The sequence below is a fragment of the Motacilla alba genome, unplaced genomic scaffold, assembly GCF_015832195.1.
Source record: "Motacilla alba alba isolate MOTALB_02 unplaced genomic scaffold, Motacilla_alba_V1.0_pri HiC_scaffold_35, whole genome shotgun sequence".
Lineage (NCBI taxonomy): Eukaryota > Metazoa > Chordata > Aves > Passeriformes > Motacillidae > Motacilla > Motacilla alba.
Window position 1 is genome coordinate 341,798 of NW_024037447.1, and position 26,008 is coordinate 367,805.

Genomic DNA, 26,008 nt, shown 5'->3' on the forward strand with positions numbered 1-26,008 from the left:
CCAAGTGTCCTGGACATCAACCAAGAGTCGCAGAAGTCAACCAAGAGTTGCAGAAGTCAGCCAAGAGTCCTGGTAGTCAACCAAGAGTCCTGGTGGTCAACCAAGAGTCCTGGAGGTCAGCCAGGTATCATGGTGGTCAACCAAGTGTCATGGTGGTCAACCAAGTGTCCTGGACATCAACCAAGAGTTGCAGAAGTCAACCAAGAGTCCTGGTGGTCTACCAAAAGTCATGGAGGTCAGCCAGGAATCATGGTGGTCAACCAAGAGTCCTGGAGGTCAGCCAGCAATCATGGTGGTCAACCAAGAGTCATGGTGGTCAACCAAGAGTCATGGAGGTCAGCCAGCAATCATGGTGGTCAACCAAGAGTCATGGGAAGAAGATACTGAGGTGTTCCTTGAAGCCATAGAGATGCCTCCATTCAACCGGGAAGACCCAAAAATCATGGACAGGTCCTGGAGATGGTCCTGGACATGCTCCTGGAAGTCCTGGAGACTCCTCCAGTCAATCAAGAGTCGTGGAGGTCAACCAAGAGTCACGGGAAGAACATGTTGGGGTGCTCCCGGAAGTCCTTGAGATGCCTCCAGTCAACTGGAAGATCCCAAAAACCATGGGAATGAAATTTTGGGGTGCTCCCAGAAGTCCTTGAGATGCCTCCAGTCAACTGGAAGATCCCAAAAACCATGGGAATGAAATTTTGGGGTGCTCCCGGAAGTCCTTGAGATGCCTCCAGTCAACTGGAAGATCCCAAAAACCATGGGAATGAAATTTTGGGGTGCTCCCAGAAGTCCTTGAGATGCCTCCAGTCAACTGGAAGATCCCAAAAACCATGGGAATGAAATTTTGGGGTGCTCCCGGAAGTCCTTGAGATGCCTCCAGCCCTGGGGACCCCCTGAGAAGAGACTTTGGGGTTCTCCCAGTGCCACCTCCAGCCCTGGAGACCCCTCCCCACCCCCCCAAGGGGCCCCCCCAACCCCCTCCCCTGGGCCCCTCCCCCAATTCCCCCCTCCAAAATGGGTCCAGCCCCTCCCCCCGCAGCATTTTTGGGGCATTTCTGGGTGTTTTTGGGATTTTAGGGTTTTGTATTTTAATTTAAAGGCGGCGCAAGCTCCGCCCACAATAAAGACTCTGATTGGTCAGGGCGGTTCTGGATTTTTGGGGTTTGGGGGGGCGCAGAATGGGGGAGAAAACCCAAAATCCACCATTTTGGGGGGGAAATGGGGGGGGGGAAAGGTGGAGAAAAGGCGGGAAATGGGAGGGGGAAAAGGCGGGAAATGGGAGGGGAATGGAGGGAAAGGTGAGGGGGAAATGTGAGGGGGAAATGGAGGGAAAGGTGAGGGGGAAATGGAGGGAAATGTGAGGGGGAAATGGAGGGAAATGTGAGGGGGAAATGGAGGGAAATGTGAGGGGGAAATGGAGGGAAACGTGAGGTGGAAATGGAGGGAAATGTGAGGGGGAAATGGAGGGAAATGTGAGGGGGGAAATGGAGGGAAATGTGAGGAGAAGGAGGTGGGAAATGTGAGGGGAAACGAGAGGGGGAAATGGTGGAAAATGTGACAGGAGAAAAGCAGGAAATGTGAGGGGGAAATGGAGGAAATGTGAGGTGGAAATGGAGGGGAAAATGTGAGGGGGAAATGGCGGGAAATGTGAGGGGGAAATGGAGGGAAATGTGAGGGGGAAATGGTGGGAAATGTGAGGGGGGAAATGGAGGGAAATGTGAGGGGAAAATGGAGGGAAATGTGAGGGGGGAAATGGAGGGAAATGTGAGGGGAAAATGGAGGGAAATGTGAGGGGGAATGGAGGGAAATGTGAGGGGGAATGGAGGGAAATGTGAGGGGGAAATGTCGGGAAATGTGAGGGGGAAATGTGAAGGGAAAATGTGAGGGGGAAATGTGAAGGGAAAATGTGAGGGGGAAATGGAGGGAAAAGTGAGGGGGAATGGAGGGAAATGTGAGGGTAAAATTGAGGGAAACGTGAGAGGGAAATGGTAGGAAATGTGAGGGGGAATGGAGGGAAATGTGAGGAGAAGGAGGTGGGAAATGTGAGGGGAAACGAGAGGGGGAAATGGTGGAAAATGTGACAGGAGAAAAGCAGGAAATGTGAGGGGGAAATGGAGGGAAAATGAGGGGGAAAATGGTGGAAAGTGTGAGGGGGAAAAGGGGAAATGTGAGGTGGAAATGGAGGGAAATGTGAGGGGAAAATGGAGGGAAATGTGAGGGGAAAATGGAGGGAAATGTGAGGGGAAAATGGTGAAAAATGTGAGGGGGAAATGGAGGGAAATGTGAGGGGAAAATGGAGGGAAATGCGAAGGGAAAATGGAGGGAAAGGTGAGGGAAAAGGGCAGGAAATGAGAAAGGAAACATGATGGGAAAATGGAGGGGAAAGTGAGGGGAAAAGGTCGGGAATGTGAGGGGGAAATGCCAGAAATGTGAGGAGAAGGAGGCGGGAAATGTGAAGGGAAACGAGAGGGGGAAATGGTGGAAAATGTGACAGGAGAAAAGCAGGAAATGTGAGGGGGAAATGGAGGGAAAATGAGGGGGAAATGGTGGAAAGCGTGAGGGGGAAAAGGGGAAATGTGAGGTGGGAAAGGTGAGGGGAAAATGGAGGGAAATGTGAAGGGGAAAATGGTGAAAAAATGCGAGAAGATATGAAGGGAAAAAGGATGGAAATTTGAGGGGGAAAAGGTGGGAAAAGTGAGAGGAAAATGGAGGGAAATGTGAGGGGGAAAGGGAGGGAAAGGGGGGGAAAATGGCAGGAAGAGGATTCTTTTAAATCCCATTTTGAAATCCCTTCAAAATCCCTTCCTCAAATTTCCCCCTGAGCCAATCAGGACCCCCCCCCCCAGAATTTTCACTCCCCTCCCCAAATCCCCTCTCAGCAAATCAGGACCCCCCAAAATCACCCCCCCAAAATTCCCCCCTTCCTCAAAATCCCCCCCCCAATCAATCAAGACCCCCTCAAATTCCCTCAAAATCCTCCCAAAATCCCCCCCAACCAGTCAGGATTCCCCCAAAATCCCCCCAAAATCGCCCCCCAAACAATCAGAAACCCCCTAAATCCCCCCCAAAATTTCTCCCTCCCTGAAAATTTCTTTCAAATCAGGACCCCCCAAAAATCCCCCCAAAATCCCCTCCAGCCTATCAGGACCTCCCCAAATTCCCCTCAACCAATCAGAAACCTCCAAAATCCCTCCCAAAATTCACCCCTCCCCCAAAATCCCCTCTTAGACAATCAGGACCCCCCCAAAATCCCCCCCCAAAATCCCTCCCAACCAATCAGAAACCCCCAAAATCTTCTCCCAAATCCCTCCCAAAATTCCCCCCTCCCCCAAAATCCCCCCAACTAATCAAGACCCCCCCCCCCCCAAATCCCCCCAAAATTGCTCCCCAGCCTATCAGGACCCCCAAAAATCCTCCAAAATTGCTCTCAGCCAATCAGGACCCCCCAAAATCCCCTCTCAGCCAATCAGGACCCCCCAAAATCCCCTCTTAGCCAATCAGGACCACCCAGAATCCCCCCAAAATCCTCCCCAGCCTATCAGGACTTCCCCAAAAACCCCCAAAATTCCCCCCAACCAATCAAGACCCCCCAAAAATCCCCTCTCAGCCAACCAGGACCCCCCAAAAACCTCCCCAAATCCCCCCCAAAATCCCTCCCAACCAATCAGGACTCCCCAAATAATCCCCCCAAAATCCCCCCCAACCAATCAGGACTCCCCAAAATCCCCTCTCACCCAATCAGCACTCCCCAACCCCCCCCCAACAAATTCCCCCCTCCCCCAAAATTCCCCCCAACCAATCAAGACCCCCCCCCCCAAAATCCCCCCCAGATTTCCCCTTCTCCCCCAAACCCCTCCCCCCCCTCCCTCCCTCCCCGCCCCTCCCCCACCCCCTCCACCCCTCCCGCCCCTCCCCCCCCGCAGCCCCGCCCGGATTAAGCCGCGTCCCCCACGCCCCAATTAAAAATTTGGGGGGGGGGGGGGGGGAGGGGAGGGGAGGGGGCGTGTCCGCGGGGAGGGGGAGGGGGAGGGGCGTGTCCCCCTTTGGGGACAGCGCGGGGACAGCGAGGGGACAGCGGGGACACGGCGGGGACGGCGAGGGGACAACGGAGGCGACAGCGGCGAGCGAGGAAGGAGCCGGGGCGGCCCCACCCCCCCCCGGCCCCCCCGAGGGGCGGCGCGCAGGTTTGGGGGGGGGGAGGGGCGGGGGGAGGGGGGACCAGTATGGCCCAGTTCGGCCCCAGTCCCACTGCCCCAGTATGGCCCAGTTCGGCCCAGTCCCACTGTCCCAGTATGGCCCAGTTCGGCCCGGTCCCACTGTCCCAGTATGGCCCAGTTCGGCCCGGTCCCACTGCCCCAGTATGGCCCAGTTCGGCCCGGTCCCACTGCCCCAGTATGGCCCAGTTCGGCCCCAGTCCCACTGCCCCAGTATGGCCCAGTTCGGCCCAGTCCCACTGTCCCAGTATGGCCCAGTTCGGCCCGGTCCCATTGTCCCGGTTTGTCCCAGTTCCCGGTGTCACCCTGTCCCAGTTTGGCCCCAGTTCCCCGAGTCACCCCATCCCAGTTTGGCCCCAGTTCCCCGAGTCACCCCATCCCAGTTTGGCCCAGTTTGCCCCAGTTTCCCGGTGTCACCCCTTCCCAGTTTGTCCCAGTTTGTCCCAGTTTGACCCTGTCCCAGTTTGCCCAGTTCCCCGAGTCACCCCATCCCAGTTTGTCCCAGTTTGCCCCAGTCCCAGTGTCACCCTATCCCAGTTTGTCCCAGTTTGACCCAGTCCTGGTGTCACCCCGTCCCAGTTTGTCCCAGTTTGACCCTGTCCCAGTTTGCCCCAGTCCCGGTGTCACCCCATCCCAGTTTGTCCCAGTTTGCCCCAGTCCCGGTGTCACCCCGTCCCAGTTTGGCCCAGTTTGGCCCAGTTTGACCCTGTCCCAGTGTCACTCTGTCCTGGTTTGCCCCAGTCCCGGTGTCACCCTGTCCCAGTTCATCCCAGTTCCCTGGTGTCACCCTCTCCCAGTTTGTCCCAGTTCCCTGAGTCACCCCATCCCAGTTTATCCCAGTTTGTCCCAGTCCCGGTGTCACCCCATCCCAGTTTGGCCCCAGCTTGTCCCAGTTCAGCCCCAGTTCCCGGTGTCACCCCATCCCAGTTTGTCCCAGTTTGTCCCAGTTTGTCCCAGTTTGTCCCAATCCCCGGTGTCACCCCATCCCAGTTCATCCCAGTTCCCCGAGTCACCCCATCCCAGTTTGTCCCAGTCCCGGTGTCACTCCATCCCAGTTTGTCCCAGTCCCGGTGTCACCCCATCCCAGTTTGTCCAGTTTGACCCAGTTTGACCCTGTCCCAGTTTGGCCCAGTTCCCCAGTGTCACCCCATCCCAGTTTGGCCCCAGTTTGTCCCAGTTTGCCCCACTCCCGGTGTCACCCCATCCCAGTTTGGCCCAGTTTGACCCAGTCCCAGGGTCCCAGTTTGTCCCAGTTCCCAGTGTCACCCTGTCCCAGTTTGGCCCAGTTTGACCCAGTCCCAGGGTCCCAGTTTGTCCCAGTTCCCAGTGTCACCCTGTCCCAGTTTGGCCCAGTTTGACCCAGTCCCAGGGTCCCAGTTTGTCCCAGTTCCCAGTGTCACCCTGTCCCAGTTTGGCCCAGTTTGACCCAGTCCCAGGGTCCCAGTTTGTCCCAGTTCCCAGTGTCACCCTGTCCCAGTTTGGCCCAGTTTGACCCAGTCCCAGGGTCCCAGTTTGTCCCAGTTCCCAGTGTCACCCTGTCCCAGTTTGGCCCAGTTTAACCCAGTCCCAGGGTCCCAGTTTGTCCAGTTCCCAGTGTCACCCTGTCCCAGTTTGGCCCAGTTTAACCCAGTCCCAGGGTCCCAGTTTGGCCCAGTTTGACCCAGTCCCAGGGTCCCAGTTTGGCCCAGTTTGTCCCAGTTCTCCTGTCCCAGTTTGGCCCAGTTTGTCCCAGTTCTCCTGTCCCTTCTCTCCCAGTCTGGCCCCAGTTCCCACTGTCCCCCTCTCCCGGTTTATTCCAGTCCCAGTTTGGCCCAGTTTGGCCCAGTTTGACCCCAGTTCTTCGTGTCTCTTCTCTCCCAGTTAGTCCCAGTTCCTGGTATCACCCTGTCCCAGTTTGGCCCAGTTTGGCCCCAGTTCCTGGGTTCTTCCTTTCCCAGTTCATCCCAGTTTGTCCCAGTTCATCCCAGTTGGTCCCAGTCCCTCCCTGGTTCCGGTTCCCACGGGGAAGGGGCGGGGCCAAGTGCCAGTGGGAGGGGCCTGAACCCAAACTGGGAATCCCAAACTGGGAACCCCAACCCCAAACTGGGAACCAAAACCCCAAACTGGGAACCCAAACTGGGACCTGAACCCCAAACTGGGACCCCAAACTGGGAACCCAAACCCCAAACTGGGACCCCACACTGGGATCTGAACCCCAAACTGGGAACTCCAGCTCCAAACTGGGAACCCAAACCCCAAACTGGGAACCCAAACTGGGACCTGAACCCCAAACTGGGACCCCAAACTGGGATCTGAACCCCAAACTGGGAACTCCAGCTCCAAACTGGGAACCCAAACTGGGACCCCCCACTGGGACCCCAACCCCAAACTGGGACCTGAACCCCAAACTGGGACCCCAAAATGGGATCTGAACCCCAAACTGGGACCCCAAACTGGGACCCCAAACTGGGATCTGAACCCCAAACTGGGACCCCAGCCCCAAACTGGGACCCCAAACTGGGACCTGAACCCCAAACTGGGAACCCAACCCCAAACTGGGACCCCAAACTGGGACCTGAACCCCAAACTGGGACCCCAGCCCCAAACTGGGACCCCAAACTGGGACCTGAACCCCAAACTGGGAACCCAACCCCAACCTGGGACCCCAAACTGGGAACCCAAACTGGGAACCCAACCCCAAACTGGGACCCCAAACTGGGAACCCCAAACTGGGAATCCAAACTGGAACCTGAACCCCAAACTGGGACCCCAAACTGGGATCTGAACCCCAAACTGGGAACCCAACCCCAACCTGGGACCCCAAACTGGGACCCCAAACTGGGAACCCAACCCCAACCTGGGACCCCAAACTGGGACCTGAACCCCAAACTGGGAACCCAACCCCAACCTGGGACCCCAAACTGGGACCCCAAACTGGGAACCCAACCCCAACCTGGGACCCCAAACTGGGACCTGAACCCCAAACTGGGAACCCAACCCCAAACTGGGACCCCAAACTGGGAACCCCAAACTGGGAATCCAAACTGGAACCTGAACCCAAACCTGGGACCCCACACTGGGATCTGAACCCCAAACTGGGACCCCAGCCCCAAACTGGGACCCCAAACTGGGACCTGAACCCCAAACTGGGACCCCAAAATGGGATCTGAACCCCAAACTGGGACCCCAAACTGGAACCTGAACCCCAAACTGGGACCCCAAACCCAAACTGGGACCCCAAACTGGGAACCCAAACTGGGACCTGAACCCCAAAGTGGGACCCCAAACTGGGACCCCCAGCCCCAAACTGGGAACCCAAACTGGGATCTGAACCCCAAACTGGGACCCCAAACTGGGACCCCAAACTGGGACCCCAAACTGGGACCCCAAACTGGGACCCCAAACTGGGATCTGAACCCCAAACTGGGGACTCCAGCTCCAAATTGGGACCCCAAACTGGGAACCCCAACCCCAAACTGGGAACCCCAAACTGGGGCCTGAACCCCAAACTGGGCCCCGCCCCCTTTCCCAGGCCCCGCCCCTTTCCCGTCAGCCCCCGCGGGGTCCCCGGAGGTCACCGAGCCCCGGGCCGGGGTGGGGGCGGGGCGGGGCGGTGCCCGCTAATTAGGGCCGCTAATTAAGGCCAATTAACGCCCTCGTTAATGAGCCCCAACGGGTTGGGCCCGGTGACGTCACCGTTGCGAAAGGGCCCCGGTGGGGCGGGGGGGAGGGGAATTGGGGGGGGAGAGAACCTGAAATGATCCCAAATGCCCCAAAATGATCCCAAAATGCCCCAAAAATGATCCCAAAATGCCCCAAAATGACCCCAGATGCACAAAATTACCCCCAAATGATCCCAAAGTCCCCAAAATTGCCCCAAATGACCCAAAAATACCCCAAATGACCCCAAATTCCCCAAAATGATCCCAAACCCTCCCAAAAGGATCCCAAACTCCCCAAAATTACCCCAAAATTATCCCCAAATTGTCCCAAACTCCCCAAAAATGACCCCAAGCCCTCCCAAAATGACCCGAAAATTATCCGAAAATCCCCCAATTGGAACCAAAACTCCCCCAAAATGACCCAAACTCTTAAAAATTGACCCCAAAAGACCCCAAAACCCCCAAATCTCTCCAAAATTACTCTGAATCCCCCACATTGACCCCAAACTCCTCGAAAATGACCCCAAACCACCCCAAAAATTACCCCAAAGTGTCAAAAAATCCCCCAAATCTCCCCCAAATCCCTCAAGTTGATCCCAAACTTCCCAAAAAGGAACCCAAATTGACCCCAAATCTCCCCCAAATCCCCCAAATTGACCCCAAATGTCCCCAAAAGTGACCCCAAACTCCCCAAATTGACCCCAAAATGCCCCCAAATTGACCCCAAAACTCCCCAAATCCCCAAAATCTCCCCAAATTGACCCCGAATCTCCCCAAAAATGTCCCCAAATCCCCCCAAATTGACCCCAAATGTCCCCAAAAATGACCCCAACTCCCCAAATTGACCCCAAAACTCCCCAAATCCCCAAAATCTCCCCAAATTGACCCCAAATGTCCCCAAAAATGTCCCTAAATCTCCCCAAATTGACCCCAAATCTCCCCCAAAATGACCCCAGCTCCCCAAATTGACCCCAAATGTCCCCAAAAATGTCCCCAAATCTCCCCAAATTGACCCCCAAAACTCCCCAAATCCCCAAAAATCTCCCCAAATTGACCCCAAATCTCCCCAACAATGTCCCCAAAATCTCCCCAAATTGACCGCAAATCTCCCCAAATCCCCAAATCCCCCCAAATTGACCCCAAATGTCCCCAAAAATGTCCCTAAATCTCCCCAAATTGACCCCAAATCTCCCCCAAAATGACCCCAGCTCCCCAAATTGACCCCAAATGTCCCCAAAAATGTCCCTAAATCTCCCCAAATTGACCCCAAATCTCCCCCAAAATGACCCCAGCTCCCCAAATTGACCCCAAAACGCCCCAAAAATGACCCCAAATCCCCCCAAAGGACCCCAAAATGATCCCAAACTCCCCAAAATGATCCCAAAATACCAAAAAATTATCCCAAACTCAGCGAAACGACCCCAAAATTGACCCAAAAAAGCCCCAAAATGCCCCGAATTGACCCCAAATTTTCGGCTCCGCCCCCCCCCAGCGGCGATGACGTGGCGCCCCCTGGCGGCCTCCGCGGCGCACCTGGCGGGGACCCTGGCGCTGCTGCTGGGGACAGGTGAGGGGACACCGGAGGGGACACTGGGGACACCGGAGGGGACAGCGGGGACACCGGGGACACTGGGGACACTGGGGACATTGGGGACACTGGGGACAATGGGGACACTGGGGACAATGGGGACAATGGGGACACTGGGGACAGGTGAGGGGACACCGGAGGGGACACTGGGGACACCGGGGACACTGGGGACACTGGGGACAATGGGGACACGGGGGACAGGTGAGGGGACACTGGAGGGGACACCGGGGACACTGGGGACACCGGAGGGGACACTGGGGACACCGGGGACACTGGGGACAATGGGGACAGGTGAGGGGACACCGGAGGGGACACTGGGGACACCGGGGACACTGGGGACATTGGGGACAATGGGGACATTGGGGACAGGTGAGGGGACACTGGAGGGGACACTGGGGACACCAGAGGGGACACTGGGGACACCGGGGACACTGGGGACACTGGGGACAATGGGGACACAGGGGACAGGTGAGGGGACACTGGAGGGGACACTGGGGACACTGGGGACAATGGGGACAGGTGAGGGGACACCGGAGGGGACACTGGGGACACCGGGGACAGGGGACAATGGGGACACTGGGGACACTGGGGACAATGGGGACAATGGGGACACTGGGGACAGGTGAGGGGACACCAGAGGGGACACTGGGGACACTGGGGACAGGGGACAATGGTGACACTGGGGACGCTGGGGACAGGTGAGGGGACACCGGAGGGGACACTGGGGACACCGGGGACACTGGGGACAATGGGGACAGGTGAGGGGACACCGGAGGGGACACTGGGACACTGGGACAATGGGGACACTGGGGACACCAGAGGGGACACTGGGGACACTGGGGACAGGGGGGACACTGGGGACACTGGGGACAATGGACAGGTGAGGAGACAGGGACAGGTGAGGGGACACTGGGGACACTAGGGACAGTGGACAGGTGAGGGGACAGGGGGGACACTGGGGACAATGGGGACAGGGGGGACACTGGGGACAGCGAGGACATTGGGGACACTGGGGACACCGGGGACACTGGGGACGGGGGGGGGGACGACAGGTGACAGGTGAGGGTACAGGGATGGGGGACACTGGGGACAGGGGGCACTGGGGACACTGGGGACAGGGACAGGTGAGAGGACAGGTGACAGGTGAGGGGACAGTGACGGGGAGGGGACACTGGGGACACTGGGGACAGGGGAGGGGACACTGGGGACAATGGACAGGTGAGAGGTGAGGGGACAGGGGAGGGGATAATGGGGACAGTGGGGACAGGGGACAGCTGAGGGGACAGTGGACAGGTGACACTCAGAGGTGACAGGGCTGACTGTGATGGGCGTCCGCACAGCAGTGACACAGGTGACACAGGTGACACTCACAGGTGTGTGTTCATGTCCCCGCAGTGACACAGGTGGCAGGTGACACAGGTGACACAGGTGACACAGGTGGAACTCACAGGTGTGTGTTGATGTCCCCGCAGTGATGCAGGTGACACAGGTGGCACAGGTGACACTCTCAGGTGACACAGGTGGCACTCACAGGTGACACAGGTGACACTCACAGGTGTCTGTTCATTGTCCCTGCAGTGACACAGGTGGCACAGGTGGCAGGTGACACTCACAGGTGACACTCTCAGGTGACACAGGTGGCACTCACAGGTGTCTGTTCATTGTCCCCGCAGTGACGCAGGTGGCAAAAGTGGCAGGTGACACTCTCAGGTGACACAGGTGACACTCTCAGGTGACACAGGTGGCACTCACAGGTGTGTGTTCATGTCCCCGCAGTGACGCAGGTGGCACAGGTGACACACAGGTGTCTGTTCATTGTCCCCGCAGTGACACAGGTGACACAGGTGGCACAGGTGACACAGGTGGCACTCACAGGTGACACAGGTGACACTCACAGGTGTCTGTTCATTGTCCCCGCAGTGACGCAGGTGGCACAGGTGTCAGGTGACACGCGCATCGTGGGTGGCCACGCCTGCGTCCCCCACTCGCAGCCCTGGCAGGTGGCACAGGTGACACTCACAGGTGACACAGGTGACACTCACAGGTGTGTGTCGATGTCCCCGCAGTGACGCAGGTGGCACAGGTGGCAGGTGACACGCGCATCGTGGGTGGCCACGCCTGCGTCCCGCACTCGCAGCCCTGGCAGGTGACACAGGTGACACTCTCAGGTGACACTCACAGGTGACACAGGTGACACAGGTGACACAGGTGGCACTCACAGGTGACACTCTCAGGTGGCACAGGTGGCACTCACAGTTGTGTGTCGATGTCCCCGCAGTGACGCAGGTGGCACAGGTGGCAGGTGACACTCACAGGTGGCACAGGTGACACTCACAGGTGACACAGGTGGCACTCACAGGTGTGTGTTGATGTCCCCGCAGTGACGCAGGTGGCACAGGTGGCAGGTGACACTCTCAGGTGACACAGGTGACACTCTCAGGTGACACTCTCAGGTGACACAGGTGACACTCTCAGGTGGCACAGGTGGCACTCACAGTTGTGTGTCGATGTCCCCGCAGTGACGCAGGTGGCACAGGTGGCAGGTGACACTCTCAGGTGACACAGGTGACACTCTCAGGTGACACTCTCAGGTGGCACAGGTGGCACTCACAGGTGTGTGTTCATGTCCCCGCAGTGACACAGGTGGCACAGGTGGCACAGGTGACACAGGTGACACTCTCAGGTGGCACAGGTGGCACTCACAGTTGTGTGTCGATGTCCCCACAGTGACGCAGGTGGCACAGGTGGCAGGTGACACTCACAGGTGACACTCACAGGTGACACAGGTGACACAGGTGGCACTCACAGGTGACACAGGTGACACAGGTGACACTCACAGGTGTGTGTTGATGTCCCCGCAGTGACGCAGGTGGCACAGGTGGCAGGTGACACTCTCAGGTGACACTCTCAGGTGACACAGGTGACACTCTCAGGTGACACAGGTGACACTCACAGGTGTCTGTTCATTGTCCCCGCAGTGACGCAGGTGGCACAGGTGTCAGGTGACACGCGCATCGTGGGTGGCCACGCCTGCGTCCTGCACTCGCAGCCCTGGCAGGTGACACAGGTGACACTCTCAGGTGACACTCTCAGGTGGCACAGGTGGCACTCACAGGTGTCTGTTCATTGTCCCCGCAGTGACGCAGGTGGCACAGGTGGCAGGTGACACTCACAGGTGACACTCTCAGGTGACACAGGTGACACAGGTGGCACTCACAGGTGACACAGGTGACACTCTCAGGTGGCACAGGTGGCACTCACAGGTGTCTGTTCATTGTCCCTGCAGTGACGCAGGTGGCACAGGTGGCAGGTGACACTCACAGGTGACACTCTCAGGTGACACAGGTGACACAGGTGGCACAGGTGGCACTCACAGGTGTCTGTTCATTGTCCCCACAGTGACGCAGGTGGCACAGGTGGCAGGTGACACTCTCAGGTGGCACAGGTGGCACTCACAGGTGTCTGTTCATTGTCCCCGCAGTGACGCAGGTGGCACAGGTGGCAGGTGACACTCACAGGTGACACTCTCAGGTGACACAGGTGACACAGGTGGCACTCACAGGTGACACAGGTGACACTCTCAGGTGGCACAGGTGGCACTCACAGGTGTGTGTTGATGTCCCCGCAGTGACACAGGTGGCACTCACAGGTGACACTCACAGGTGACACTCTCAGGTGACACAGGTGGCACTCACAGGTGTCTGTTCATTGTCCCCGCAGTGACGCAGGTGGCACAGGTGGCAGGTGACACGCGCATCGTGGGTGGCCACGCCTGCGTCCCGCACTCGCAGCCCTGGCAGGTGGCCGTGCTGGACATGTACAAGCTCTACTGCGGCGGCGTCCTGGTGGCACCGCGCTGGGTGGTGACAGCGGCGCACTGCACCACACCTGGGTAAGGACACGCCTGGCACACCTGGGACACCTGGGCACACCTGGGGACACCCCTGGGGACACCTGGGCACACCTGGGACACCTGGGGACACCTGGGGACACCTAGGACACCCCTGGGGACATGCCCGGAGACACCTGGGCACACCTGAGGACACCTGGCACACACCTGGGCACACCTGGGGACACCTGGGGACACCTGGGACACACCTGGGGACACCTGGGCACACCTGGGACACCCCTGAGGACACCCCTGGGGACACCTGGGGACACCTGGGGACATGCCTGGGGACACCCCTGGGGACACCTGGGCACACCTTGGGACACCTGGGGACACCTGTGCACACCCCTGGGCAGACCTGGGACACCTGGGCACACCTGGGCACACCTGGGCACACAGCTGGGGACACCTGGGCACACCTGGGGTCACTCCCAGCAGTGCTGGTGGCACCGCGCTGGGTGGTGACAGCGGCGCACTGCTCCACACCTGGGTAAGGACACGCCGGGCACACCTGGGACACCTGGGGACACCTGGGGACACCCCTGGGGACACCTGGGCACACCTGGGACACCTGGGGACACCTGGGGACACCTAGGACACCCCTGGGGACATGCCCGGAGACACCTGGGCACACCTGAGGACACCTGGCACACACCTGGGCACACCTGGGGACACCTGGGCACACCTGGGACACCCCTGGGGACACCCCTGGGGACACCTGGGGACACCTGGGACACACCTGGGGACACCTGGGCACACCTGGGACACCCCTGGGGACACCCCTGGGGACACCTGGGGACACCTGGGGACATGCCTGGGGACACCCCTGGGGACACCTGGGGACACCTGGGGACATGCCTGGGGACACCCCTGGGGACACCTGGGCACACCTGGGGTCACTCCCAGCAGTGCTGGTGGCACCGCGCTGGGTGGTGACAGCGGCGCACTGCACCACACCTGGGTAAGGACACGCCGGGCACACCTGGGACACCTGGGGACACCTGGGACACCTGGGGACACCCCTGGGGACACCTGGGGACACCTGGGCACACCTGGGACACCTGGGGACACCTGGGCACACCTGTGCACACCTGGGCACACCTGGGCACACATGGGGACACCTGGGCACACCTGGGGTCACTCCCAGCAGTGCTGGTGGCACCGCGCTGGGTGGTGACAGCGGCGCACTGCACCACACCTGGGTAAGGACACGCCTGGCACACCTGGGACACCTGGGGACACCTGGGACACCCCTGGGGACACCTGGGCACACCTGGGGACACCTGTGCACACCCCTGGGCAGACCTGGGACACACCTGGGGACACCTGGGCACACCTGGGATACCCCTGGGGACATGCCCGGGGACACGTGGGCACACCTGGGCACACGTGGGCACACCTGGGGACACCTGTGCACACCCCTGGGCAGACCTGGGACACCTGGGCACACCTGGGCACACCTGGGACACCTCTGGGGACACCCCTGGGGACACCTGGGCACACCTGGGGACACCTGGGGACACCTGGAGACACTCCCAGCAGTGCTGGTGGCACCGCGCTGGGTGGTGACAGTGGTGTGGTGTCCCTCACCTGTCCCCCCTGTGCTGTCCCCCCAGGGTGACCACGGTGGCGCTGGGCAAGCACCGGCTGTCCCTGTCTCTGTCCCCTCAGGTGTCCCCTCAGGTGTCCCCCAGGTGTCCCTCACCTGTCCCTCACCTGTCCCTCACCTGTCCCACCTGTCTCTGTGCCCTCCATGTGTCCCCCATGTCCCTCAGATGTTCATCAGGTGTCCCTCAGGTGTCCCCCATATGTCCCTGTCCCTGTCCCTGTCCCTGTCCCCTTCATGTGTTCCCCATCTCTCAGGTGTCCCCCCAGGTGTCCCTCACCTGTCCCTCACCTGTCCCTCACCTGTCCCCCGCTCAGGGTGACCACAGTGGCGCTGGGCAAGCACCGGCTGTACGCGCGCGAGGCGGGCGAGCAGCGCCGCATGGTGGCCCCCGTGTCCCTCAGGTGTCCCCCAGGTGTCCCTCACCTGTCCCTCACCTGTCCCTCACCTGTCCCCCTCCCAGGGTGACCACGGTGGCGCTGGGCAAGCACCGGCTGTACGCGCGCGAGGCGGGCGAGCAGCGCCGCATGGTGGCCCGCATGGTGGCCCACCCGGGCTACGACCCGTCCACCAAGGACAACGACATCATGCTGCTGCAGCTGCTGGCCCCCGCCGCCATCTCCGACCGCGTCCGGCCCGTGCCGGTGGCCTCGTGCCTGCCCCGCCCCGGCACCACCTGCGTCACCTCGGGCTGGGGGGCCACCACCTCGCCTGAAGGTACGGCAGCGCCACGGGCGGCGCCTGGAGGGGGGGTTGGGGGCACCTCGGGGGCGCCTCGTGGGCATTTGTGTCTCCTCGTGGTCATCTCGTGGTCACTTGGGTCTCCTCGTGGTCATCTCATGGTCATTTGGGTATCCTCGTGGTCATCTTGTGGTCGCTTGGGTCTCCTTGTGGTCATCTTGTGGTCATCTAGACCACCTCATGGTCACTTGGGTCTCCTCGTGGTCATCTCATGCTCATTTGGATGTCCTTGTGGTCACCTTGTGGTCATCTCCGGCACCCCATGGTCATTTGGGTCTCCTTGTGGTCATCTCGTGGTCACTTGGGTATCCTCGTGGTCATCTCATGGTCATTTGGGTCTCCTCGTGGTCATCTCGTGGTCACTTGGGTCTCCTCGTGGTCATCTCATGGTCATTTGGGTCTCCTCGTGGTCATCTTGTGGTCGCTTGGGTTCCTCGTGGTCATCTCGTGGTCACTTGGGTATCCTCGTGGTCATCTCATGGGCATTTGGGTCTCCTCATGGTCATCTCGTGGTCATTTGGGTCTCCTCGTGGTCATCTCATGGTCACTTGGGTCTCCTTGTGGTCATCTCATGGTCACTTGGGTCTCCTTGTGGTCATCTTGTGGTCGCTTGGGTCTCCTCGTGGTCATCTCATGGTCATCTAGACCACCTCATGGTCACTTGGGTCTCCTCGTGGTCATCTCATGGTCACTTGGGTCTCCTTGTGGTCATCGTGTGGTCATTTGGGTCTCCTCGTGGTCATCTTGTGGTCGCTTGGGTTCCTCGTGGTCATCTCATGGTCACTTGGGTCTCCTTGTGGTCATCGTGTGGTCATTTGGGTCCCCTCATGGTCATCGTGTGGTCACTTGCGTCTCCTCATGGTCATCTTGTGGTCATCTAGACCACCTCATGGTCACTTGGGTCTCTTCGTGATCATCTTGTGGTCGCTTGTGTCTCCTCGTGGTCATCTCATGCTCATTCGGGTGTCCTTGTGGTCACCTTGTGGTCATCTCCGGCACCTCATGGTCATTTGGGTCTCCTCGTGGTCATCTTATGGTCTCTTGGGTCTCCTCGTGGTCATCTCATGGTCACTTGCGTCTCGTGGTCATCTCGTGGTCACTTGGGTCTCCTCGTGGTCATCTTGTGGTCGCTTGGGTTCCTCGTGGTCATCTCATGGTCACTTTGGTCTCCTCGTGGTCATCTCATGGTCTTTTGGGTCTCCTCATGGTCATCTTGTGGTCATCTCCGGCACCTCATGGACATTTGGGTCCCCTCGTGGTCATCTCATGGTCACTTGGGTCTCCTTGTGGTCATCTCATGGTCACTTGGGTCTCCTTTTGGGCATCTCGTGGTAACTTGGGTCTCCTCTGTCACCCAGTGGTCACTCAGTGGTCACTCGGGTGGTCACTCAGGTGGTCACTCGGGTGGTCACTCAGGGGTCACTGGGTGTCCCCGCAGTGACGTACCCCGAGGTGCTGCAGTGCGTCCATGTCCCTCCTGGTCACCTGGGTCAGCTCATGGTGATCTCCTGGTCACTTTGGAATCCTGGTGGTCACTCAGGTGGTCACTCGGGTGGTCACTCCGGTGGTCACTCAGGGGTCACTCAGTGGTCACTCAGTGGTCACTCAGGGGTCACTGGGTGTCCCCGCAGTGACGTACCCCGAGGTGCTGCAGTGCGTCAACGTCACGCTCTTCTCCTTGGTCCATTCCTGGTCACTTTGGACCCCTGGTGGTCACTCGGGTGGTCATTCAGGAGTCACTCAGTGGTCACTCAGTGGTCACTCAGTGGTCACCCAGTGGTCACTCAGTGGTCACTCAGTGGTCACTCAGGGGTCACTCAGGGGTCACTGGGTGTCCCTGCAGTGACGTACCCCGAGGTGCTGCAGTGCGTCAACGTCACGCTCTTCTCCTTGGTCCATTCCTGGTCACTTTGGACCCCTGGTGGTCACTCAGTGGTCACTCAGTGGTCACTCAGTGGTCACTCAGGTGTCCCCGCAGTGACGTACCCCGAGGTGCTGCAGTGCGTCCATGTCCCTCCTGGTCACCTGGGTCACCTCATGGTCACTTTGGACCCCTGGTGGTCACTCAGGGGTCACTCAGTGGTCACTCAGTGGTCACTCAGTGGTCACTCGGGCGGTCACTCAGCGGTCACCCAGTGGTCACTCAGTGGTCACTCAGTGGTCACTCGGGTGGTCACTCCGGTGGTCACTCAGTGGTCACTCAGTGGTCACTCGGGTGGTCACTCGGGTGGTAACCCAGTGGTCACTCAGGGGTCACTCAGTGGTCACTCCAGTGGTCACCCAGTGGTCACTCAGTGGTCACCCAGTGGTCACTCAGGTCTCCCCTCAGTGACGTACCCCGAGGTGCTGCAGTGCGTCCATGTCCCTCCTGGTCACCTGGGTCACCTCATGGTCACTCTGGACCCCTGATGGTCACTCGGGTGGTCACCCAGTGGTCACCCAGTGGTCACTCAGTGGTCACTCCGGTGGTCACTCAGTGGTCACTCAGGGGTCACTCGGGTGGTCACCTGGGTGGTCACTCAGTGGTCACCCAGTGGTCACTCAGGTGTCCCTGCAGTGACGTACCCCGAGGTTCTGCAGTGCGTCCATGTCCCTCCTGGTCACCTGGGTCACCTCATGGTCACTTTGGACCCCTGGTGGTCACTCAGGTGGTCACTCGGGTGGTCACTCAGTGGTCACTCAGTGGTCACTCAGTGGTCACTCAGTGGTCACTCAGGGGTCACTGGGTGTCCCCGCAGTGACGTACCCCGAGGTGCTGCAGTGCGTCCATGTCCCTCCTGGTCACCTGGGTCACCTCATGGTCACTTTGGACCCCTGGTGGTCACTCAGGGGTCACTCAGTGGTCACTCAGTGGTCACTCGGGGGTCACTGGGTGTCCCCGCAGTGACGTACCCCGAGGTGCTGCAGTGCGTCAACGTCACGCTCTTCTCCTTGGTCCATTCCTGGTCACTTTGGACCCCTGGTGGTCACTCGGGTGGTCATTGTGGTGGTCACTCGGGTGGTCACCCGGTGGTCACTCCAGTGGTCACCCGGGTGGTCACTCAGTGGTCACTCAGTGGTCACCCAGTGGTCACTCAGGTCTCCCCGCAGTGATGTACCCCGAGGTGCTGCAATGCGTCCATGTCCCTCCTGGTCACCTGGGTCACCTCATGGTCACTCTGGACCCCTGGTGGTCACTCGGGTGGTCACTTTGTGGTCACCCAGTGGTCACTCAGTGGTCACTCGGGTGGTCACTCAGTGGTCACTCAGTGGTCACTCGGGTGGTCACTCGGGTGGTCACCCAGTGGTCACTCAGTGGTCACCCAGTGGTCACTCAGGTCTCCCCTCAGTGGCGTACCCCGAGGTGCTGCAGTGCGTCCATGTCCCTCCTGGTCACCTGGGTCACCTCATGGTCACTTTGGACCCCTGGTGGTCACTCAGGGGTCACTCAGTGGTCACTCAGTGGTCACTCAGGGGTCACTGGGTGTCCCTGCAGTGACGTACCCCGAGGTGCTGCAGTGCGTCAACGTCACGCTCTTCTCCTTGGTCCATTCCTGGTCACTTTGGACCCCTGGTGGTCACTCGGGTGGTCATTCAGGAGTCACTCAGTGGTCACTCCAGTGGTCACTCAGTGGTCACTCAGGGGTCACTCAGGGGTCACTGGGTGTCCCCGCAGTGACGTACCCCGAGGTGCTGCAGTGCGTCAACGTCACGCTCTTCTCCCCGGCCGAGTGTCGCCGCTTCTACCCCGGCTCCATCACCGACAACATGATCTGCGCCGGGCACCTGCAGGGCGGCCAGGACTCCTGCCAGGTACGGCCCGCGGGCACACCTGGGCACACCTGGGGCACACCTGGGGGCACCTGGGCACACCTGGGGCACCTGGGCACACCTGGGCACACCTGGGGCACAGCTGGGAGCACCTGGGAGCACCCGGGAGCACCTGGGGGCACCTGGGGACACCTGGGGGCACCTGGGAGCACCCGGGGGCACCTGGGGGCACCTGGGGCACACCTGGGCACACCTGGGGGCACCTGGAGGCACCTGGGCACACCTGGGGGCACCTGGAGGCACCTGGGACCACCCGGGGGCACCTGGGAGCACCCGGGGGCACCTGGGGGCACCTGGTCACCTGGGCCCTTGGGCACACCTGGGGGCACCTGGGGGCACCTGGGGGCACCTGGGGGCATCTCAGATACAGCTGGGCACACCTGGGCACCCAGGCACCTGGGGCACCCGGGGCACCTGGGGCACCTGGGCACCTGGGAGCACCTGGGTGCACCTGGGCACCTGGGCACCTGGAGGCACCTGGGAGCACCTGGGGGCACCTGGGAGCACCTGGGCCCTTGGACACACCTGGGCGCACCTGGGAGCACCTGGGGGCACCTGGGGGCATCTCAGATACACCTGGGCACACCTGGGCACACCTGGGGCACCTGGGGGGACACAGCTGGGTACACCTAGGGGCAGCTGGGCACACCTGGGGGGCAGGGACTCCTGCCAGGTACACCTGGGGGCACCTGGGGGCATCTCAGATACACCTGGGCACACCTGGGGCACACCTGGGGCACACCTGGGGCACACCTGGGGCACACCTGGGCACAGCTGAGCACAGCTGGGCACACCTGGGCACACCTGGGGGGCATCTCAGATACACCTGGGCACACCTGGGAGGGCTCAGAGGTGCAGGAGAACCTGGGTTTGGGGCCTTCAAACTCAACGGGGTCCACCAAGGGTTTGGCCAACCCATGGGGGCACCCAACCCAACGAGGTCCAGTGAGGGGTCACCAAACCCAACGAGGAACACCAAAGGGTCACCAAACCCAACGAGGTCCACCAAGGGGTCACCCAAACGCAACGAGGTCCACCAAGGGGTCACCAAACCCAAGGAGGTCCATCAGGGGGTCATCAAAACCAACGAGATCCATCAGGGGGTCACCCAACCCAAGGAGATCCACCAAGGGGTCACCCAACCCAACGAGGCCCATCAGGGGGTCACCCAACCCAAGGAGATCCACCAAGAGTTTGGCCAACCCATGGGGGCACCCAACCCAACGAGGAACACCAAAGGGTCACCCAACCCAACGAGGTCACCCAACCCAACAAGGCCCATCAGGGGGTCACCCAACCCAACGAGGGCTTGGTTGACCCAACCCAACGAGGTCCACCAAGAGTTTGGCCAAGCCATGGGGTCACTCAACCCAATGAGGAACACCAAGGGGTCACCCAACCCAACGAGATCCAACGAGAGTTTGGCCAACCCATGGGGTCACCCAACCCAATGAGGTCCATCAGGGGGTCACCAAACCCAACGAGGTCCATCCATGAGGTCACCAAACCCAACGAGATCCACCAAGGGGTCACCCAACCCAACGAGGTCCATCAGGGGGTCACCCAACCCAAGGAGATCCACCAAGAGTTTGGCCAACCCATGGGGGCACCCAACCCAACGAGGAACACCAAAGGGTCACCCAACCCAACGAGGTCACCCAACCCAACAAGGCCCATCAGGGGGTCACCCAACCCAACGAGGGCTTGGTTGACCCAACCCAAGGAGATCCACCAAGAGTTTGGCCAACCCATGGGGTCACTCAACCCAATGAGGAACACCAAGGGGTCACCCAACCCAACGAGATCCAACGAGAGTTTGGCCAACCCATGGGGTCAACCAACCCAACGAGGTCCATCAAGAGGTCACCAAACCCAACGAGGTCCACCAAGGGGTCACCAAACCCAAGGAGATCCACCAAGAGTTTGGCCAACCCATGGGGTCACTCAACCCAATGAGGTCACCAAACCCAAGGAGATCCATCAAGAGGTCACCCAACCCAAAGAGTTCCATCAGGGGGTCACCAAACCCAACGAGGTCCACCAAGGGGTCACCAACCCAAGGAGATCCACCAGGGGGTCACCCAACCCAACGAGGTCCACCAAGAGTTTGGGCAACCCATGGGGCCACTCAACCCAATGAGGTCACCAAACCCAAGGAGATCCACCAAGGGGTCACCCAAACTCAAGGAGATCCACCAAGAGTTTGGCCAACCCAAGGGGTCACCCAACCCAACGAGGTCCACCAAGGGGTCACCCAACCCCACGAGGCCCATCAGGGGGTCACCCAACCCAACGAGGTCCACCAGGGGGTCACCCAACCCAAGGCGATCCACTGAGAGTTTGTCCAACCCATGGGGTCACTCAACCCAATGAGGTCACCAAACCCAACGAGATCCACCAAGAGGTCTCCCAACCCAACAAGATCCACCAAGGGGTCACCCAACCCAACGAGGCCCATCAGGGGGTCACCCAACCCAAGGCGATCCACTGAGAGTTTGTCCAACCCATGGGGTCACTCAACCCAATGAGGTCACCAAACCCAACGAGATCCACCAAGAGGTCTCCCAACCCAACAAGATCCACCAAGGGGTCACCCAACCCAATGAGATCCACCAGGGGTCACCAAACCCAACGAGGCCCATCAGGGGGTCACCAAACCCAAGGCGATCCACCAGGGCTCACCAAACCCAACGAGGTCCACCAAGGGTTTGGCCAACCCATGGGGTCACCCAACCCAATGAGGTCCATCAGGGGGTCACCAAACCCAAGGAGATCCACCAAGAGTTTGGCCAACCCATGGGGTCACTCAACCCAATGAGGTCACCCAACCCAACGAGGTCCACCAAGGGGTCACCCAACCCAATGAGGCCCATCAGGGAGTCACCAAACCCAACGAGACCCATCAGGGGGTCACCAAACCCAACGAGGTCCACCAGGGGGTCATCAAACCCAACGAGGCCCATGAGGGGTTCACCAAACCCAAGGCGATCCACCAAGGGGTCACCAAACCCAACAAGGTCCACCAAGGGGTCACCCAACCCAACGAGGCTCATCGGGGGTTACCCAACCCAACGAGGTCCATCAAGGGGTCACCCAACCCAATGAGATCCACCGGGGGTCACCCAACCCAACAATGTCCATCAGGGGGTCACCAAACCCAAGGAGATCCACCAAGAGTTTGGCCAACCCACGGGGTGACCAAATCCAAGGCGATCCACCAAGGGGTCACCCAACCCAATGAGATCCACCAAGAGTTTGGCCAACCCATGGGGTCACCAAACCCAACGAGGGCCATCGGGGGTCACCCAACCCAACGAGGTCCACCTGGGGGTCACCCAGCCCAAGGCGATCCACCAAGGGGTCACCCAACCCAAGGAGGTCACCCAACCCAACGAGGCCCACCAGGGGTTCGCCCAACCCAACGAGGCCCACCAGGGGCTCACCCAGCCCAAGGCGATCCAGCGAGCGTCCGGCCGAGCCGAGGAGCGCCCGGGTGACCCCGCGGCGGTGGCGCCGTCCCTCTGTCCCCGCAGGGCGACTCCGGCGGCCCCCTGGTGTGCGAGGGCGCCCTGCAGGGCATCGTCTCGTGGGGCATGGAGCGCTGCGGGCAGCCGCGGCGGCCCGGCGTCTACACCAAGGTGTGCCGCTACGCCCGCTGGATCCAGGAGACCATGGGGGACACCTGAGGGACGCCGGGGGACACCTGGCGGACACCTGGGGGCACCTGGGGACACCTGGGGGGCGCCTGGGGGCACCTGGCGGACACCTGGGGGCACCTGAGGGCACCTGGGGGCGCCTAGCGGACACCTGGGGGCACCTGGGGGCACCTGAGGGACGCTGGGGGACACCTGGCGGACACCTGGGGGCACCTGAGGGCACCTGGGGGGCGCCTGGGGGCACCTGGCGGACACCTGGGGGGCGTCTGGGGGCACCTGGGGGGCACCTGGGGGCACCTGGGGGGCGTCTGGGGGCACCTGGGGGGCACCTGAGGGGCGTCTGGGGGCACCTGGGGGGCACCTGAGGGGCATCTGAGGGCACCTGGGGGGGCACCTGAGGGGCATCTGGGGGGCGTCTGGGGGCACCTGGGGGGCACCTGAGGGGCACCTGAGGGGCACCTGAGGGGACACCTGGGGGCACCTGGGGACACCTGGGGGCATCTGAGGGGCACCTGGGGGCACCTGAGGGGCATCTGAGGGGACACCTGAGGTGGAACCTGAGGGGACGCCTGGGGGACACCTGAGGGGCACCTGAGGGCACCTGAGGGGCATCTGAGGGGACACCTGAGGTGGAACCTGAGGGGACGCCTGGGGGACACCTGAGGGGCACCTGAGGGACACCTGGGGGCACCTGGGGGCATCTGAGGGGCACCTGAGGGGCACCTGGGGGCACCTGAGGGGCATCTGAGGGACACCTGGTGGACACCTGGGGGCACCTGGGGGCACCTGAGGGACACCTGGGGGCGCCTGGGGGCACCTGGGGGACACCTGGGGGACATCTGGGGGCCCCTAGGGGACACCTGGGGGACACCTGGGGTGGAACCTGAGGGGACGCCTGGGGGACACCTGGGGGCACCTGAGGGACACCTGGGGGCATCTGAGGGGCACCTGAGGGGCACCTGGGGGACACCTGGGGACACCTGGGGGCACCTGGGGACACCTGGGGGCATCTGAGGGGCACCTGAGGGGCACCTGGGGGCACCTGAGGGGCATCTGAGGGGCACCTGAGGGGCATCTGAGGGGACACCTGAGGTGGAACCTGAGGGGACGCCTGGGGGACACCTGGGGGCACCTGAGGGACACCTGGGGGACACCTGAGGTGGCACCTGAGGGGACGCCGCGCCCGCGCCCAGGGGACATTAAAGATCTGCCGGGGACTCCGAGCTCCGCGTGGTTCTTCTGGGACGGGATTTGGGGGATTTTGGAGAATTTGGGGGAATTTTGGGAGATTCCGAGGGAATTTTGGGGGAATTTGGGGGGAAAATTGAGGGAATTTTGGGGGTATTTTGGGGAGATTCTAAGGGGATTTTGGGGGGAAAATTTGGAGGGAATTTTGGGGGGATTTGAGGGGATTTGGGGAGATTCCGATGGAAATTTGGGGGAATTTTGGGAGAATTTGGGGGGAATTTGAGGGAATTTTGGGGAGATTCTGAGGGAATTTTGGGGGAATTTGGGGGGAAATTTGAGGGAATTTTGGGGGAATTTGAGGGAATTTTGGGGAGAACTTGAGAGAATTTTGGGGGGATTTTGAGGAGACTTTGAGGGAATTTTTGAAGGATTTTTGGGCAAATTTGAGGAGATTTTGGGGAGATTCGGAGGGAATTTTGGGGGAATTTGGGGGGATTTTGGGGGAATTTTGGGGGAATTTGAGGGAATTTTGGGGAGATTCTGAGGGAATTTTGGGGGAATTTGGGGGCAAATTTGAGGGGATTTTGGAGAGATTCTGAGGGGATTTTGGGGGTAAATTTGGTACGAATTTGAGAGAATTTTGGAAGGATTTTGAGGAGACTTTGAGGGAATTTTTGGGGGATTTTTGGGTGAATTTGACGAATTTTGGAGAGATTCGGAGGGAATTTTGGGGGGATTTGGGGGGAATTTCAGGGAATTTTGGGGGGGATTTTGAGGAGACTTTGAGGGAATTTTGGGGGAATTTGAGGAGATTTTGGGGAGATTCTGAGGGAATTTTGGAGAATTCGGGGCTTTTGGGGCGAATTTGTTGGATTTTGAGGAGATTCCGGAGGAATTTTGGGGAAAATTTGAGAGGATTTTGGGAAGACCCCCAAGGGAATTTTGGAGAGAATTTGAGGGAATTTTGGGGGGAATTTGAAAGGATTTTGAAGGGATTTGGAGAAGATTCCGAGGGAATTTTCGAGAGGTTTAGAGGCAATTTTGGGGGGATTTTGGCGGGAATTTAAGGGGAATTTGGGGAGAATTTGTGGGATTTTTGAGGAGATTCCGAGGGAATTCTGGGGGGAATTTGAGGGAATTTTGGGGGGATTTTGAGGGAATTTTGGGGAGATTTCGATGAAATTTTGGGGAGATTCCATGGGAATTTTGGGGGAGTTTTGGGAGGGAATTTGAAGAGATTTTGGGGGGATTTTGGGAAGGAATTTGAGAAGATTTTGGGGGGATTTTGGGGGGAATTTGAAGAGATTTTGGGGGGATTTTGGGGGGAATTTGAGAAGATTTTGGGGGGAATTGGGGAGGGAATTTGAAGGGATTTTGGGGAGGTTCTGAGGGAATTTGGGAAGGAATTTTTTTTTGGAGTTTGAGGGAATTTTTGGGGAGATTTAGAGGAATTTGGGGGGAGAATTTTGGGGGCGATTTGAGGGGATTTCCCTAAATCTCCCAAAATCCTCCTGAAATTCTCCCAAAATCCCCCCCAAATCCCCCAAACCCCCCCCAAAATCGGCTTTTCCCGGGGTGGGGGAGGGGTGGGAAGGCCCCACCTGCGCCGGCACCGCCCCAGGGGGGTGGGGGAGGGGCCGATTAATGAATTAATCATTAACGAGGCCTCGCTTTAATT

General features: G+C 59.8%; 1 protein-coding gene and 1 long non-coding RNA gene across 3 annotated transcripts; both read left to right on the forward strand.

Annotated features, from left to right (window-relative positions):
* The first annotated feature begins 4,043 nt into the window (after positions 1-4,043).
* Positions 4,044-11,236, forward strand: LOC119696785. 2 transcript variants are annotated; one of them, XR_005255652.1, is made up of 3 exons: positions 4,044-4,181; positions 9,345-9,419; positions 11,217-11,236. It is a non-coding gene; the product is annotated as an uncharacterized LOC119696785 (long non-coding RNA). The 2 variants fall into 2 exon arrangements; XR_005255651.1 differs by lacking the exon at positions 11,217-11,236 and adding an exon at positions 11,114-11,127.
* Positions 11,237-12,155: 919 nt separating this feature from the next.
* Positions 12,156-23,239, forward strand: LOC119696682 (kallikrein-14-like). The gene is made up of 7 exons (XM_038126482.1): positions 12,156-12,166; positions 12,302-12,309; positions 12,419-12,520; positions 13,161-13,332; positions 15,399-15,652; positions 19,332-19,468; positions 23,020-23,239. The coding sequence occupies exons 1-7, from the start codon at positions 12,156-12,158 to the stop codon at positions 23,170-23,172; spliced, it is 837 nt and encodes a 278-aa protein (XP_037982410.1). The 3' UTR covers positions 23,173-23,239.
* Positions 23,240-26,008: the final 2,769 nt, after the last annotated feature.

Excerpts from the sequence above, each read along its gene's own strand:
- LOC119696682 (XM_038126482.1), top strand. Across the intron at positions 13,333-15,398 it reads GCGCACTGCACCACACCTGG|GGTGACCACGGTGGCGCTGG; the intron begins GTAAGGACACGC and ends TCCCCCTCCCAG. Across the intron at positions 19,469-23,019 it reads GCGGCCAGGACTCCTGCCAG|GGCGACTCCGGCGGCCCCCT; the intron begins GTACGGCCCGCG and ends CTGTCCCCGCAG.